This window comes from Macaca nemestrina, chromosome 6 (assembly GCF_043159975.1).
Source record: "Macaca nemestrina isolate mMacNem1 chromosome 6, mMacNem.hap1, whole genome shotgun sequence".
Taxonomy (NCBI): Eukaryota; Metazoa; Chordata; class Mammalia; order Primates; family Cercopithecidae; genus Macaca; species Macaca nemestrina.
In genome coordinates, this window is record NC_092130.1 from 121964156 (window position 1) to 121983598 (window position 19443).

General features: G+C 37.7%; 1 protein-coding gene across 2 annotated transcripts in view; it reads right to left on the reverse strand.

The window, feature by feature from the left end:
* LOC105499367 (NADH:ubiquinone oxidoreductase subunit S4) overlaps positions 1-18907 on the reverse strand; it is a 116293-nt gene extending 97386 nt beyond the window's left edge. For both annotated transcript variants that reach the window (XM_071098941.1, XM_011771914.3), the window contains exon 1: positions 18789-18907. In XM_071098941.1, coding sequence (XP_070955042.1) covers positions 18789-18883 — 95 coding nt within the window. In that variant the 5' untranslated portion in view covers positions 18884-18907. The remainder of the gene's footprint in view (positions 1-18788) is intronic.
* Positions 18908-19443: the final 536 nt, after the last annotated feature.

The following is a 19443-nucleotide window of genomic DNA, read 5'->3' on the forward strand; positions in this document are numbered from 1 at the left end:
AGGCCCACCAGGGTAATCTTCCCATCTCAAGATCCTCAGCTGAATCACATCTGCAAAGCCTCCCTTCCTTTTCATTTTAAAGAGATGGGGTCTCGCTCTGTCACCCAGGCTGGAGTGCAGCGGTGCAATCACAGCTCACTGAAGCCTCTAACTTCTAGGCTCAAGCAATCCTCCCGTCTCAGCCTTCCAAGTAGCTGGGACTACAGGCACATGACACAACACCAAGCTAAATTTTTATTTGATTTTACTTTTTTGGAGACAGGGTCTTGCTATGTTGCCCAGGCATGCAAAGTCCCTTTTGCCTTTTCCCCTTTCTGGGGATGAGGACATGAAAATATTTGGTGGTGGATGTGTCATTATTCAGCCAACCACAGAGAATACAGAAAAATAAAGGTACTGGTAATTGTCTAGTGTGTAAATTGGATGGTGGGTTCACAAGAATTCATTTTGCTATTATGGTTCCTAACATATATATGATACATATATTCATGTGTATATAAAATATTATATAATTTGAAACATCTTAGAAAGAGTAAAAAGGTAGAAATCAAACTCTTAAGAAACAATGATAGTTCAATGAATGGGCAAAGATAATGTATAATCAAAGAAAACTGAGACGGAGTAAAGCCAAAACAGAAGTCAAGGGAAGAATCTTTCAAGAATGAGACAGTCATCTCCTTGGATGGTAAAGGTCACGGAAAATAAGAACCGAGAAGAATACATTCAATTAGCAACAGGGTTACTGCTTACCTTGATCAAAGCTATTTCAGTGGAATGGTAGATGCCAAAGATAGACTGTTTTGGGTTGGGGAGTGCATGGGAGGTCACAATTTGGAAAAAGCCAGGTGCACAAAATTCTATTATATATTTATGCATAAAATACTGCAAATAAATAAGACGAAATCAAGGATGTTCTGATAAACCAAAACAAGAAATTGGAATCTAGGTAAGATTTACCAAAAAAAAAAAAAAAAGGAAAGAAAACAGAAAGAAAAAAAGTAGGGAGGGAGAAAGAAGCAAAAAGGAAAAGAAAGAACCTACAAAAGAAAGAATGATGATGATGCTATTGCGGAGGAGCAGGACAGTGATGATAATGTTCTTTTTATGATTTTTCAGGCACTTATAGCATATGCCAAGCACTGTACTATGCATTTTATATACTTTACAAAACAGGAATTATTATGTCCATTTTACGGAACAGGACACAGAAACAAGGAAAGCACAGAGTTAGGAACTATCAGACCAGGAACTTAAATGTAGGTAGAGCTGACTCTAAAACCTGAGTTCTTAACTAGTCTGCTAGACTGACATGACGGGTCCAATATAGTAGCTCAAGTATGAGAAGGCTAAGAAAACAGCCTAACAGCATGACTAATATCATGAACCAACAGAAAATTTCTAGAAAGTAGTCTTTCCCAAAGCTAGGGTCAAGGACACTGGTAAGAGACTATTAAGGGAGTTGGCCACAGCAATAATTTGAACTTAAAGCCAAAAAACTAAATCTGGAACCAAAATTAAAAACTTGAGCCTTAATAAGGGGCCACTTACAAGCAGTAACTAAGATGGACATAAACCATGGACTTCATCAGCAACAGAATAACAATGTTTAAAGTCTCAGCTAAGGAAAGAAGAATCTAAAAATTGTAAAATAAACTCAGATGCATGTTGCATCCATTCTAGTATAAACTATGCACTAAAATGGTATGCTGAAACATTAATAAAATGGAAGACAAGACTGCCACAATGATAATCAGTCAGAGATGAAAGTGGGACAGGAGCAAGACTAAAAGGCAGCTGTTGAAGAAAATTCTCTTAACTACCCTAAGTCTTTTAGACAGTATCATTGAAGAGAAAATATATGCTCATCCAGAGAATCAGATCATCTAGGCTACCAAATTCAAAGAAAACTGTAGGTTGATCTTTGTTAGCTGGGATGTTATACACAATCCTGGGTCAACTACCCTGGCACATGGCATAGGAATATTCTGCTATCATGAATTCTTTAAACATAACATTATATAGAAGAAGCTATCTCTTTCCATGAGAACTATTATTATTTATAGTTAAGTGAGTTGGAAGATCTCAATTTCCAAATCCTTTGTCATATCCTTCAGAACAGGTGAGTAAAACAAATTCCAGTAAGGGTGAATTCTTCTACAACCTGGGAAAATATCAAACTATAATATAATCACCAAGAGACTATCTAAAATGAGATGTTTACTATAGTGAGATGAAACAATATACCTAAAGTAATTACCTCAATGCCTAAGTGCTCAATAAACAATAGCTATTAGACCCCTTACCAGGGCCAAAAGGAAAAAAAAGCAGGTTATAGAGACTCTTTAGTTATGAGGTTCCTATAACAGACATCTTTGATGCTCATGTCACACTCCCTTGGCCCACAGCTATAGGAGCTCATACTCCCATTATCATCTAGCATCCCACCTCAAGTGAACCCATTATGCCTCAGCATCTTCAGAAGCACAAGTATAGTTTAAAGCACAGAAGAGTTAACACCTTTAATCAAAGGGGAATGAGAACTTATGGATAAATGGTCAAGCCTTCCACCTTTCAAATGGGTAACACTGGGTAGTATTCTACACACTACTCAGGTTTCTCTACTGCTCACAGCAACAATTGCAACATCATATTTTTTTGTTCCCCGTCTCACTCCCCAGGCTTTTCACTACTACTTTCCAGGTAAGCTCTCAAATAAACCATCTAGGCTTATATCCTTGTCTCAGACTCTACTCAAGGAGAAGCCAAACTAAGATGAAGCCCTACACAAACCCTGAGAAATGAGTATTTGGCCTTTGCTTGAACACTGCTAATCCTCGAAACAGATGTTCCAAGAGCATACACCCTAGTCAAGTCTGTAGAAATGCAGCCTTTGAAGCTAGAAAAGAAATACAAATATTTGTTGAATGGGTGAACAAACATTAGCAAACAAAGTCTCAGAATTCATTAGGAAAAAAGGTAGAAGGTTAACCCATAAAATATACACAAACTTTATTTGTTCCCTGAAGATAACACTACACAAAATATTCCTTTTTGAAATTTTTGACTAGGAGGTCCCAGCTTTTATTACATCTCACTCTCAAGGTTCCTATGATCTACATTCATACGATACAGCAGTATAAAAAGAACTACAAACATTGAGTATTTTTTGTAAACCCTTAGTCTGTTTAATCTGACTCAAATCAAGTATTTCTCCAGGATTTTTAAACTTGGTATCAGAGAAAGGAACTTTCAGTCCCTCCCTGGTAATAAAGCTATGGAGATACAAACCTGAAAAAATTTATATCAGTTACAGTTTCTACCACATGGGAAAAAACAATCTGAAATACTAGCTGTCATTCCGAGACAGAGACAAATTAGAAAAACAGCCTGGTGGCTTTCTAGCTCAGGTCCCTGAGACTAGCTAGGTGCACCCTTACCCTTTCCATTGTTTGGTAATGTAAACCAATTCTCTCTTCTTGCCTAAGCCAGCCATCTGAGATTTTAGGTTTCTGTCACTTGTGAGAAAGGCTTAACAGAAGAACTTAAACACAAGTATAAACAAAACACTGTATGAGACCTAATACTATCTATGGAAGGGCTACAAAGCCTGGGATCCATTAATCCCCCACTCTGATTTTATATATATGACTGTATCTATTTCTAGAAAAAAGTCACCGAAACTTCCATCAATTACTCCAAACAGATCTCTGACCTCTACACCCTCTCAAAGAAGATTTATTGTTTGATGGTCAAAACCAGTGATTCAATGTATTTTTCTGCCTCTGCATCACTTACATGGGCAATATCTTTTATTTAAAGTCATGATTTTCAACCACAAGTACATGTATTGTGAAACCCTTTCTCTATGCCATTTCCAAGATTATGATATGTGAATTCCTCCCTTTCTCCCACCACAGTTGAGAATCAACTGGTTAAGAATCTGATTGTATAAGCTAGGCACGGTGGCTAACGCCTGTAGTCCCAGCACTTTGGGAGAGAGAGGCAGGCAGACCACTTGAGGCCAGGAGTTTGAAACCAGCCTGGCCATCATGGCGAAATCCCCATCTCTATCAAAAATAAAAAAAAATTAGCCAGGCATGGTGGTGCACACCTGCAATTCCAGCTACTCAGGAGGCTGAGGTACATGAATCAATTGAACCCGGGAGGCAGAGGTTGCAGTGAACCAAGATCATGTCACTGTGCTCCAGCCTGGGCGACAGAGCAAGACTCTGTCTCCAAAAAAAAAAAAAAAAAAAAAAGAATCTGATCATATAAATAATATTTTGAGTCATTTTAGATCCTTTAATCCATTCAGATGTGCTAAGATGCAAGAAATGTTAGAGTTTAGCTTTAAAAATAATCCATCCTAGGATGGGCTTGTCCTGAGTAAAATGCAGCAAACACACTCTACCCTGTATTTCCCACTGAATGCAACCATAAAATCTGGAAAGGATGCATGGAGCAGCTGTTTGAAGGCTCTGAAAAGGAAATAGCAGGCAAATCAGGGAAGATCATCAGACTTCGAAGGACCACTGAACCAGCAGTGAGTCTGAAACAGCTTTTCCCTTGAATGTCCCCAGCCTGAACTTAAATGCGGCTGGAAACATGAAATGAGCAATTCTCCAGGAGAAGCACTCTGCCTCAAGGAGCAAGAAAAGAAACGAATGCTCAGAGAAATGACAGAAAATCCCCATTTTCTTCTCTTTTCTCTCATACACCATGAATCAGCCATAGGCAATCCTATAGCCACATGCAGTGTGGAACGTGCAGGAGCCAAAAATCTGAAGGAGGGTTCTTCCTCTATGTCCGTTGGAGCTGTGGTTCTGAAAAGGTGGGGCCAACACCCATTGCTTTTCTGTTTTTTCTCTCTCTGTCCTTTAGTCCCTTAGCCCCTGATTTAGGTACAACTATAGTGTAAGGTAATGACAGCCACAATTTTCTGGATGGACACTGATAAAGGAAACTTCAGGGAACTGGGTTCTCAGAACATAAATATAAACAAAAAATAAATAACAACAACAACAAAAAAGAAAGTCTCCAAATACATGGAAATTAAACAAAACACCTCTAAATAATCTACAGATCAAAAAGGAAGTCTCAAAGGAAATAAAATATTTTGAACCAAATGAAAATACAACATATCTAAATTTGTAACATGAAACTAAGCACTTCAAAAGAAAAGATGAAGAAAAATTTCCTAGCTCATTTTATGAGTCCAGCATTACCCTGATACCAAATCTAAACACAGTACCAAAATAAAAAAGCAACAAACTACAGATCAGTATCCTTCATAAACACAGATGTAAAAATCTTCAACAAAGCACTAGCAAACCAAATATGCCAGTATATGAAAAGAATTCAACACCACAACTAAGTGGGGTTTATTGAGAATGCAAGCTGATGCAATATTTGAAAATCAATCTACCATATTAACAGTCTAAAGAAGAAAAACAAGACTACACCAACTGATGCATAAAAGGCATTAGACACATCCATTCATGATGAAAACTGTTAGCAAAGCAGAAGCAGAAGGGAACCTCCTCGATCTAATAAAGGGTATTTCTACAAAAAACCTTTAGCTAACATTATACTTAAAGGTGAAAAACTGAATGCTTTCCCTTAATATTGGTAAATGAAAAGAATGTCTGCTGTTACCATTCTTAGCATCCTCCTGGAAATAAAAAAGAAACAAAAGACCTAGTGATTAGAAAGGAAGAAACAAAATTTCTATCTTCACAGACTGCATGATTATTTTCTTAGAAAGCCCAAAGAATCTACAAAAAATTTATATAACTTGATGTAACAAATAAATGTGGCAAGGCAGCAGGATACAAAGTCAACCACAAAAATCGATCACACTTCTATCTACAGCAATTTGAGAATAAAATTTAGGCTGGATGCAATGGCTCGTATCTATAATCCTAGTATTCTGGGAGGCTGAAGAAGGAGGATCACCTGAGGTCAGGAGTTTGAGACCAGCATGGGCAGTATAGCAACCTGTCTCTACAAAAAAATAAAATAAAATAAAATAAAATAAAATAAATAAAATAAGAAAATTAGTCAAGCTTAGTGGTACATGCCTATAGTAGCAGCTACCTGGGAGGCTGAGGTGGGAGGACTGCTTAAGCCCAGGAGCTCAAGGATGTAGTGAGCTATGACTGCATCACTGCACTCCAACCTGGATGACAGAGCAAGGCCCTGTCTCTAAAAAATAAAGAAAAGAAAATTTTAAAAGCAATGCTCTTTACCATAGCTCCCCCAAATTGAGATACTTAGGCATAAATCTAACGAAACATATACAGGATCTGCACGTTCAAAACTACAACACTGATGAAATAAATAGAGACATACCATGTTTATGGATTGAAAGATTCAACACAGCAGAAATGTCAACTTTTCCCAAATTAATCTATAGATTTAATACAATACAATCAAAATCATAGTAGGATTTCATAGATATAAAAGAGCTGAATCTAAACGATGGAAGGGAGCTAAAATAGCTACAATTTTGAAAAAAGAAAGATGGGCCAGGTGCAGTGGCTCACAACTGTAATCCCAGTACTTTGGGGAGCCTAGGCAGGCGGACTGCTTCAACCCAGGATTCAAGACCAGTCTGGGCAACATAGGGAGGCATCCATCTCTACAAAAAAAAATATAAAAATTAGCCTGGCATGGTGGTGTGCACCTGTAGTCCTGGCTACTCAGGAGGCTGAGGTGGGAGAGAATCGCTAGAGTCCAGGAGGTCGAGGCTGCGGTGAGCCATTATCATACCACTACCCTACAGCCTGAGTAACAGAGCAAGACTCTGTCTCTTAAAAAAAAAAAAAAAAAAAAAAAAGGCCAGGCACGGTAGCTCACGCCTCTAATCCCAGGACTTTGGGAGGCCAAGGCAGGTGGATCACGAGGTCGGTAGTTCAAGACCAGCCTGGCCAGCATGGTGAAACCCCGTCTCTACTAAAGATACAAAAAATTAGGCAGGTGTGGTGGCATGCGCCTATAATCCCAGCTACTTGGGAGGCTAAGGCAGGAGAATCCACTTGAATCCGGGAGGTGGAGGTTGACGTGAGCCAAGATTGTGCCATTGCACTCCAGCCTGGGCAACAGGGTGAGACACTGCCTAAAAAAACAAAAACAAAACAAAACAAAACAAAAACTTCAAGAAGAAAATACAGAAAAAAATCTTCACAGCCTGGGGTCAGGCAAAGAGCTCAACAGCAAAAGCACAATCATTAAAAGGAAAAATACTAGTAAACTAACTTCATCAAAATTTAAAACTTTTACTTTGTGAAAACTAATGTTAAAGAATGAAAAAGGAAAACTACACATTAGGAGAAAATATTTGAAAATTACACATCTGATTGGTAGAGTTCAGGACATGCTACCCCAAAATGTGCCACCTTGTAATACTGAAAAACGCCCAAAGTAGGAAGGTACCTTTGACCTTCTTCCCCCATCCCTTCTTTTCTGAAGTAGGTTATGAAATCTAGGATTATCTAACCTTCCCTATAAAACTCTAATGTGAGAGGTGTCTTCCCTATATCCGAAAGAAAGGAACACTGTTATCTCTGAAGACAAATGGTCCACCACAGAGATGAACCAGAACAAACTGGCTTTGCTGTTTCCCCCAGCTTATTACCATATATCAAATCCCCTTTGTTCTATCATATTTCTCCCTGACTATGTACTCTTCACCTAACCTAAGCATAAAAATACACAAGTTTAACTGTTTCTTTGGATCTTTATCTCCTTATGAAAGCTCCCATGTTACATAAAACTTATACTAAATACATTTGTATGCTTTTCTCTTCTTCAACTGTCTTTTGTTGTAGGGGGCTCAACCATGAACCTAGAGAGATATATTTTTTCCCATACATGACAAAGAATTTGTATCCAGAATATTTTAGCAACTATAAAAGCTGAACAATAAGAAAATAACATGATTAAAAATGGGCAAAAGACATAAACAGATACTTCACCAAAGTTCAACATCATCTGCCATTAGAGAAATGCACATTAAAACCACAATGAGTTAGCCATCGTATAAGTACATATCAAAACCAGAATGAGACACCATCTTACACTCACTAGGATAGTTTTAATTTCAAAAAGATAGATAATAACAAAGTTGGAGAGGATGCAAAGACAGTGAAACCCTCATTCACTGCTGGTGGGAATGTAAAACAGTACAGCCACTTTGGAAAACAGTCCGACAGTTACTCAAAAGGCTAAATATAGAGTTATTACATTATCCTGCAATTCTACTCTGAGGTATACACCCAAAACAATAAAAACATATGTTGACATAAAAACTTGTACCTGAATGTCCACAGAACACTATTCATATAGCCAAAAGGTAGAAACAATCCAGATGTCCCTTAAAAATAAAATGTGGTTTGTCCATACAATAGAAAACTATTCTTCAATAAAAAGGAATAAAGTACTGGTACATGCTACAACTTGGATAAACTTTGAAAACATTATGCTAAGTGAAAGAAGCCTGTCACAAAAGATGATATATTATATGACTGCATTTGTATAAAATGTCCAGAATAAGCAAATCTACAGAGACAAAAAGAAGGTTAGTCATTATCTAGGACTCGGGGAGAAGTGACTGCTAATGGGTACAGAGTTTCCTTTTGAGTGATGGAAATGTTCTAAAATTGTAGTTTTGGTTGTACAATTCTGTGAATATACTAAAACCCATCAAATTGTATACTTTATATGAGTAAATTTTATAATATATAAATTATAGCTCAATAAAGCCATTCCAAAATAAAAATCCATAATGAAATACCATTAAACACCTACTAGAATGGCTAAAATAAAAAATACAGCCAGGCGCGGTGGCTCATGCCTATAATCCCAGCACTTGGGGAGGCCGAGGCAGGCAGATTACGAGGTCAGGAGTTCGAGACCAGCCTGACCAACATGGTGAAACTCCGTCTCTACTAAAAATACAAAAATTAGCCAAGCATGGTGGCATGCACCTGTAATCCCAGCTACTCAGGAGGCTGAGGCAGGACAATCGCTTGAAATCGGGAGTCGAAGCTTGCAGTGAGCCAAGATGTTGCCACTGCACTTCAGCCTGGGTGACAGAGCAAGACTCCGTCTCAAGGAAAAAAAAAAAAAAACTGACAATACAAATGTTAACAAGGATGCAAAACAACTAAAAGTTTCATGTGGTGCTGGTGGAAAGCAAAATGGTACAACCACTCCGGAAAACAGTCTGACAGTTTCTTATAAAGTTAAACATATACTTAGCTATGACCCAGGAATCTCCTACCTAGGCATTTACTGTAGAAAAACAAAATCATAATTCACATAAAATCCTGTATGCAAGTATTTACAGCAGCTCTATTTACACTGCCAAAAGCCAGAAATAATTCATATGTCCTTCAATAGATAAACGGATAAACTGTGGTACCTCCACACAATGGAATACTACTTAGCAGTAAAGAAGAACAAACCATTGATACATGAAACTTATATGAAGTTCAAAGGCTTTATGCTGAATAAAGACAATCTCAAAAGGTTATATACTATATGACTACATTTATATTACAGTCTCAAAACTGTAAAACTATAAAGATGAAAACAGATAACTGTGAACAGGGATTACAGCATTCAGGGAAGGATAACATGAGGGAGTCTTGGGGTAATGAAGTCTTTTGGTATTCTGTACCCTGAAACAATACAGTAAAACAGTTATTTGCATAATATTACTGTATTCTGTACTACGATTATGGTGGTGATTACACATAACACATACATGTGTTAAAACTCTAAGAAGTATACACCAAAAGGGAAACAGTTAATTTTTCTTTATAATTTTAAAAATAAAATAAATCCAACCTAGAGTCAACTTTTTTCCTTAATTCAATCACAGCTCATGAAACTATCATCTCTGATAATCTCATTTAAACAAAAGTACAGTATATAGTTCAAAGATCAACACTGACAAAATGGAAAACATCCTAAAGGGTACCAAGAGGTAGTAAAGCATCAGGAAATTTGATCATTAATAAAGAGTAAACAAACTGGACATGCTAAGCCTGGAGCACAGACTTGCAGGGAGAATGAGTGACGACAAATGTCTTCAATTATCTGAAGGGATGACAAGTGTATACGGGGTTAAACTTGTGCTACATAGTTTCAAAGAAAAATATCACTTACCAGTAAGTCTAAACGTACAGTGTGTTTTCTGGGGTTATCAGAAAGTCACCAAACTTCCTCAACAACTAGATAATCAAGAAGCAGGAAGTTCTAAAGATTCTTGCATTAAACAAAGGATTGGACTTAATGATTCTAGAGTTTTCTTCCAACTTAAATATTACATAAATCTATGAACTATAACTCTAGAGTTAACCTACAAAGATAGAAGACACTGAACATCTAAAAAGGCAACCTTTCCTGCCAAAATATCACTTTTTATTGCACAAAAGTAAATATTACAAAGCACTTTAAGTTTCACATTTTTTAAAAGGTTGAATACAAGATCTGAACAAAAAGCCATATTATGAAATGTATTTTATTTCCCCAAATCTCATTTGTACTATGAATATTAAAATTAAATTCAAATTACAAATGTCTAAGTCTAATCTTGTTAGGCTTAAAAGGCAAAAGTCATAAATTTCATGCAAATTTCTGTAAGTATATTGAAGAGATCATTTGAAAAAGAAGTACTCTTTCCATACAAAGAGTGGTAGTCCTCAAAAGAGCCAAAACATCTGTATTCACTTTAAAGCTCATCAAGACAGACTGACATTTTTAGGAGAAGCATATGGCTTGCTGAACAGTCATCTAGAACAGAATCTTTTGTCTAGTAAGCCCTATTCAAGGACCATTTACTTATGTATGAAGTGGCTGAATAAAGGGAAAAACATATTTTTGAGTCCTAGAAAACACAAAAAAAAACTCTTCATCTAGCTTTAAGAATACAGAAAACATATTGCAAAAGCAGCCAGATTTTACTCCCAGAGACAGTTCTCTCAACATTTGAAACAATTCAAACACAAAAGAATAGAGAAGCATGAAACTTTCTTAGAGAACTACAACCAGCCAAAGACCACCCCCCTAAAAAAGCCCTTTCCATTTTAAAGGATAAAACACTTTCTTAAAATTTTGAAGGGCAGAGTTCAACAGCTGTGCTATATTAAATCTGAGCCCTTCCAAAAGGAAGAACAAGAGTCTCTGGAGAGACAGTAATATGGCCTGCTTTCTCCAAAATTATCAAAATGCCTTTTTTCCCTCTAAGGAAACTTTCTCCAAGAAAATACCTCTTATGTGCATGGGTGAAAAGCATAAAACTTAATTTAGAATAGAAAAATATGCAAAAATGGAAGAATTTTTGTTTCTGGAAATCTCCCTGAACTTTCTTCCAAGGAAAAATGTATTTCTTAAGTCTTACAGGATATAATATGGAAACTTCTTTTTTTTTTAATCAGTTTTCAGCCCTAGCTTCCCATTAGAATCACCATAGAGCTAAGCCTCAACCTAAACTTACTGAACCAATATAGACTGGGGACAAGGCATCTGAATTTTTTAGGCACACAACAGATAATTTTGATGCACAAGGGTTTAAAAACCAGTGACCTGGAGAATGAGCCCATAAAAGAAAAATTAAGTCTAGTGAGTACAGACAAGAAGAAAAGGTCACCTTTGAGCAATTAACTAGTTCTAAAGAACCTAAAGTCATATTTAACTACCAAAATACTCAGTAACAGACAACAAAATAGAACTTGAAACAAGAATTCAGAATTGCTGAATTAAAAGAAAAAAATTAAAATAGTTTATTAAACTATTCAAATATTTAGATGAAAGTTGTTGTGAAGAACGTGGTCACTGCATAATGCAGGTTCAACAGGGTTCCATCAGGATCTTTGGACTTCTACAAGCTAGAAAAGTCACAAGAGCTCATATATTAAATACAATTACTTGTTAACCTTAAAAGAGCTCAAGTCTTTAACCACAAACAGTAAACTTCTGTCATCATCAGAATTTTATTAAGCATACTTGGTTTTACACAAAATTCTAATAGGTTTAGTTGGTTGACATTCAAATCCATAATAAATGAAAAAGGGGTGCTAAAACTGCTAAAGGGAAGCAGACCAGTTAAGGAAGAATGTAACACTATTAAAAAGCAGACATGAGAACTCAGAAAGCACAGCAGACACTTAATCCTTCCTAAAGGCCACAGAATACAACTGCTTTTCCTAATGATCAATGGAATCAGTAAGAAAACAGAAAAAAAAACATGTCCAGTATATCTTGTTTAATACATGCACTATATATTTTTTAAGAGGGTAAAAAAGTATAAGTCACCTATGGAAAGTCCCTCACCAAAAATAATTACAAAATTAAGGGGGAAAAAATCATTAGCTTAAAAAAAATAAACAACTAATTGTGCATTTGGTAACTCTCACTGTATAAACGGAACCATGGAGCAACAGTAAAAATAAGAGTATTCCATGGTCTCTCAAATAAAGAAAACACTTTGCTAAAAGGCAGAAAAAACAGAGAGGACATTAGGGTTTGAACTGATTACTAGACATAATACTCCTCACTGCAAAAGTCAACATATTCATTTAGACTGCTATATCAGACTACAGTTAACCCTCTGCATCCGTGGGTTCCACATCATGAATTCAACCAACCTCAGATTTAAAATATTAAAGGGGGCTGGGCTCAGTGGCTCACTCCTGTAATTCCAGCACTTTGGGAGGCCAAGGCAGGTGGATCACGAGGTCAGGAGTTTGAGACCAGCCTGACCAACATAGTGAAACCCATCTCTAATTAAAATACAAAGAAATTAGCCGGGCGTGGTGGTGCGTGCCTGTAATACCAGCTACTCGGGAGGCTGAGGCAGGAGAATTGCTTGAACCCGGGAGGCAGAGGTCGCAGTGAGCCGAGATCGCACCACTGCACTCCAGCCTGGGTGACAAAGCAAGACTCCATCTCAAAAAAAAATAATAAAATAAATAAATAAAACACTCGGCGGGGGGGAATAACTGCATCTGTACTTATCTTTACAGATATTGTACTTAATCATGTACAGTCTTTTTTCTTGTCATTATTTCCTAAACAATACAAGATAACAATTATTTAAAAAGCACTTACATTGCATTAGGTATCATAAGTAATCTAGAGATGATTTAAAGTATATAGGAGGACGTGCAGAACTTATACGCAAATACTACACCATCTTAAATCAGGGACTTGAGCATCCACGGATTTTGGTGTCCTTGAGGAGTCCCGGAACCAATCATTTCCTGGCAATGTAAACTTAAGTAATTTCACTTCTGTACCTGTTTCCTCATCTGAAAAATAAGGATTACAACACCTGAGTTGATAGGATTAGTGTGGGAAACATATGAGACAATACAGGTGAAATCCTTGGCTCAGTAGCTGATACACAGTAAATTAAAAGTAAATGTTACTTGGAATTAATTTTACTCAGAATAAACCATTCTCAGCTTCTATCAAGGGATCTATTTTAGAAGCTCTTCCATTTGAAATTGTTTGTATTCAGTACAGACAATATGCATTCTGTCTAAATTCTATGTATACCTCATACCAAACAGATCTCTTCTAGCAAGTATTATACAGGAACCAAGTTGCTCCATCTTTCTCCATTAAGTTCCATGTATTAACTTTTTTTTTTTTGGAGGCTTGCCCTGTCACCCAGGCTAGACTGCAGTGGCGCGATCTCGTGTCACTGCAACCTCTGCCTCCCAGGTTCAAGCGATTCTCCTGCCTCAGCCTCCCGAGTAGCTGGGATTACAGGCACCCGCCAACGCACCCAGCTAATTTTTGTATTTTTTAGTAGAGACGGCATTTCACCATGTTGACCAGGCTGGTCTCCAAATCCTAACCTCATGATCCACCCGCCTCGGCCTCCCAAAGTGCTAGGATTACAGGCGTGAGCCACCGCACCTGGCCGTATTACTAACTTTCTAAAACTTCACAAAGTTACTCTTACTCCAAAAAAGTTCTCATGTTCCAAGGGTACCCCTTCCCAAATAGATTCATTTCCTCTTGCATTTTTAAATTTGAATACAAAAGAAGTGTCTGAACATTGTCAAAGTGTATGAGTACAAAAGCTATTCCTAAGACAACTTCAATCCAAAAGTTAAGAGAGTTCTAGGTGAATATCCTACACTCAGACAATTGCAAATAATTAGAAAGAATACGTGTTGTATATAGTTTATATTCATATTTATGTAGGTTAGTGCCTACCTGGCTATCGCTGATGAGGCTATTAAAAGAAACACTGTGTAATGCTCCCTGCTTTTCCTCACAACCACTCATCTCTAAATATGTATTTATTCATCTGTAAGATAAGCATTTACCTGCTACATGCAAGCCATTACACTAGATGCCATGAAGTACACAAAAATAAATAAAAATGTGGTCATGTCCTCAAAAAGCTTGAAACCTCACTGCTGATATACCAGTTCATGTGCTAAAACCTGTGCAATTGCAAATATGCGTGTATATAAAATAGAGTCAGTATAGGTTGCAATGCTGAGGTAACCAACAACCAAACACTTTTGTGGCTTACAGCAAAGGTTTATTTTTCACTCAATTTATATTCTATAAAATCTTGCAACAAGAATCAGTTTCTGCTTTGTGCTATGTAGTCTACAATCCAAGATGTGGGCTAAAACAGCAGACCCCACCTAGAGTATGCCTACCTCACATCAGAGGGAAAAGGAATATGACAAAACACAGGACAGCTCTCAAAGCTCCTGTTTGACATGGTATATTATTTCCACTAACATTTCACTGGATAAAGCAAGTCATTTGGCCAGTGGTTTTTGGATATGTAATCCTGTTACACATAATGGTAGTGAATACTTTGAACAATAACACAATCTATCAAAATACTTATGACCAAGATTAAAGAAATGAAAAATATTCAGACTATTCAAACCGATAATAAAATTACCATTTATCTAGGGAAGGCTTACTATATGCCAGACATTACATATCAAAATATTTAATTTTCCGGTTGGGTACGGTGGCTCACGCCTGTAATCCCAACATTTTGGGAGGCCAAGGCGGGCGGATCACTTGTGGTCAGGTGTTCAAGACCAGTGTGAAACTCCGTCTGTACTGAAAATGCAAAAATTAGCCGGGCGTGGTGGCAAGCACACCTATAGTCCCAGCTACTTGTGAAGGCTAAGGCAGGAGGATCACCTGAGCCCAGAGGGTGGAGACTGCATTAGCCAAGATTGTGCCACTGCACTCCAGCCTGAGCAACAGAATGAGACTGTGTCTCAAAAACTAATAATAATTTTTCTAACAAAAATTAAACGAAGATGTCTGCTACTGATGAAAACTGACTAAGTATGGGCATTTGGAAAGAGGAAAAGAAACAAAACAAATAAACCTATCAGAAAACATACTAGAAACCTTTCAAGCTCTCAAACTCTGGCTTGAATGTGTTATAAAGATAGCAAAAATAGCTGCCCCTCGGAGAGGAATTTAGTTTATCTGAGGTAGAAGTGAACCTATTGGTCTGAATTGTCCTAAATCTGAGCTTAGCCTATTTCCCAGCAAGCTGTTAACATACACAGAATTCTTGTCAATCTTAAGGACTGCTTACTAATTGGAGGGTCCAAATTCAATTCCCCATCGAATTGAAGACTCAATTTCATGCTACCTTATATAATGCTGAAGAACGAAATACAGCAACAGAATAAAGCCTGCTTTATCAGGGCATAAAAGAGGCCTCACAAACAGGTCCCATACACTCAGTCCCCACCAGTCATTAATTAAAATCCTCTGGTGACTTAACACCCTAAAGACTTGTTGGAGGAAAATACAAGACCTAGTAAATACTGAGGTGAGATAAATATACATGAAGATACTTAAATAAGTGAATAAATAATAACAGCACTGCATCAAATATCTTAAGTATTGCTATTTTGAAATACAGTGCCATTTCATCTGCCTGATAAATGCATTCAGAATAGTTAAATTTACCCTGGAAAATCCCTTAGGAAAGTCAGGGAAAGTAAGGATAAATGTAGACAATTTAGGGACGGGCGCGGTGGCTTACCCGTCATCCCAGCCCTCTGGGAGGCCCGGGCGGGTGGATCATCTGAGGTTAGGAGTTTGAGACCAGCCTGGCTAACACGGTGAAACTCCGTCTCTACTAAAAATACAAAAATTAGCTGGGCGTGGTGGCGGGCACCTGTAATCCCAGCTACTCCGAAGGCTGGGGCGGGAGAATCGCTTGAACCTGGGAGGCAGAGGTTGCAGTGAGCTGAGATTGCGCCATTGCACTCTAAACTGGGACAGAGCGAAACTACATATCAAAAAAATAATAATAATAATGTAGACAATTTAACCCGTTTTTTTCCCTTCTCACATTCAGTACAGGGAAATGAGAAGCACACGGAAACCGAGACCAACACTACGGCACAAGCTCAGTGAGTAACTAGATTAGGTGAATCACCCACATTAGATCAGGTGAATCACTCACATTACTTAATTTTTTCTCTTGTGTGTATATGTTGTTGCATTCTTTGTTTTGCTTTTTACTGATGATATACTATAATTGAATTCATAAGTTAAAGTAGCAGCTAACAGCATCCTTTTCTTCAGTTCCCTACTCCACTCCTTAACTTACTGATTCCACTTCCCATATTCTACTCAAATGATCTGAAATGTTACATGATTTGCAAATGTTTTTCTAAGCATTACAGTAAAATGAATTTTAGATGTAGATTTTCCCATTAATTGGTTCTTTCTACTCACCTTTTTTGGATCCTCATTACTATCAAATCATAATGGAAAAAGAATGCTTAACGGCGAAGAACAAACAATATGTAAGGGAGAGGGTCTATAAATCTCCCTCAAATTAAGATGAACATGACAAGCTCTTGGGGTAAAAATGTGGCACAAAAAACAAATAAATGTGTTAATTTGTATTTAGAAAATGTCTTCTTTGGCGTTATGCTAAGATTTTTTTCAAGATTAAATGATTTATTTTCAAATCTCTTACATTTGCAAGCAAAAACTCTTAAGTTTGGATATGCAGTAATAATTATCATCAGAGTTTCAAAATTCTAATATCATCTTAACTTCAATTACTATAATTGCTGACAAAATGGCTGTGACTTAAAATTACAGCCATGTTTTGATTAGCCATAAACCAGTGGTCCCATCAAACTTGTTTTCAGTTCTGGGGCTACCATGAATACATTATTATCTGGGAATGCACAATTAATCCCTATAGTGTGTACGAAGAGAAGGGCTAATCTTGGTCACAGCTATATTACTCTAAGTTAACCAGTGTTTTACCTTAACCAGTATTTTACCTTAGAAAAATACTCAACCCAGGCTGACCAACATGGTGAGACCCCGTCTCCACTAAAAATACAAAAATTAGCCAGGCGTGGTGGTGCGCGCCTGTAATCCCAGCTACTCAGGAGGCTGCGGCAGGAGAATGCTTGAACTCGGGAGGCGGAGGTTGCAGTGAATCCAGATCGCGCCACTGCACTCCAGCCTGGGCGACAGAGTGAGACTATATCTCAAAAAAGAAAAAAAAGAAAAGAAAAAAGAAAAATACTTTCCATATATGGAACACTTAACTACAAACATCATTTGCCTTTCCCTAACCTTAGCACCCTTACTTTTGAGTGACTATATTCCATGTATTTAGTAATCGTTTTACTAAAGCTTTCAAGCCTTTTCACAAGCCACGGACCCTACTGGGACACTCTCTTCTTTCCCACTCAACACCCATTATTTAAACCTTAATAAAACTCATCCTTAAAAATTCTTCCGAATTAACTCATCCTAATTTTCTGCATTCCATTTATATTTATTTAACACTAAATCAATTAGCATTCCATTAGACTTTCTTTTCAACCTTTAACCACTTGCATCCCCCTCCTACTCCCTTCAAATCTCTCCATCCAGCCTTTCTAATCTTTGTTCTAATATGTGTGTGTATGTATGTATAGTAGTACTATAATAAAGCTCTGGAAAATTCTGAAAAACAGAAAATGGAAGGTTAATACGGCCGAAAAAAAATCATCACAAAAATGTTTCAAGGAAACACAGTAACAATCAACTGACAACTGAATCTGACAATACTTTGGAAGAGTACTACTTTAGGTTCTCAAGGACGCAAAGAGCTCTCAACAACTCAATTCAATCCCTCAATTATTGTGAGGTTTTAATAAAATCCCTAGAAAACTTCCGGGCATTACCACCAGCCTTTTAAAAATTACCTTCCAATATCACTAACCGTGATATTTTTACTAACACTGAATTCCAAACAAGTTTTCCTCCCAAGCAGACTGATGAATAAACAACTTTCCTATGCAGAAACCAAATTAAAACCACTTAAAACCATGGAAGGAATACGTGATTTAACCCTTCTGTAAGGACTGGAGTGCTGCGTGGGCAAACAGGTGACAAATGGAAGGGATGCAGAAAGTGAAGACAGAAATCAGTGAGACACCTCTCCTTCTAAGCTAAGGTTCAGCTTGCAGCTCCGGCGGCAAATCCTCCCCACGGACCCTCTCCCTCAGCCACAAGCCAAAAGCTTCCAGAAAACCACAGGTCCTCCTCCCCGGCCTCTCACTCACGCCCTCACTCGCTTGGCCAGCGCCCATTGATAGCAGACAGTCCCTAGTCCGCCCGACCTCTCCCGAGAAAAGGGTCAGCAGAGGACGCTTTCCCCGAGGCCTCCTCCGGAATTCAGCCAGCAGAGACTCCGCAAAAGTGGAGGGACCCAAGAAGCTTGAAGAAAAGTGTGACAATTCTGTTACCTGGTCGGAACCCTGTTAACGGAAAGGGCAGCTACAGCCACTACCCTTCGCCACAACGCCTGCCTCAGCGCCACTGACATTGAGACCGCCGCCATCTTGCTGCAGGCAAACACCAGGATGAAAGGACGGATCACCACAAGGGACTAACTTCCTTCGTTCTCAAGCTAGTGCAATCGCAATGTTGCGAAATTCTGTGGGATTTTATTTTCTTTTTAATACTGAGGCTTAAAAAAAGAGGGTAAACGTTTAGTTGAAAGAATTAAGACGAAAAATGTGTGGGAAGAAATGCAGAAGTGCATTAAATGTAAATATTACCGCCATAAAGTGTAATCTTTACTGCTTGTTAGGACTGGTGTTTTACAATGATAATGAAAAGATCAAAAGATACTTGCATATTTAAACACCTGCAAGTCGTAATTTATTGAAGAAATTAGAATGGTTGGGGCTGAGCCCACTGGAAAAGCCGGAGAGCTCTTTGGGTCCTTTAGAATCTAAAGTAGTACTTTTCCAAAGTATTGCCAGATTCACTTTGCAAACCCTCAGGACAGGGCTGCATTCAGTTTGATGTTCTGTAGTTGTAATGTTCATATTTTCCAAACGAAAAATCTAGATACATGATCTGGCAAAGGATTATTTTTGACATGTAGATTTATAT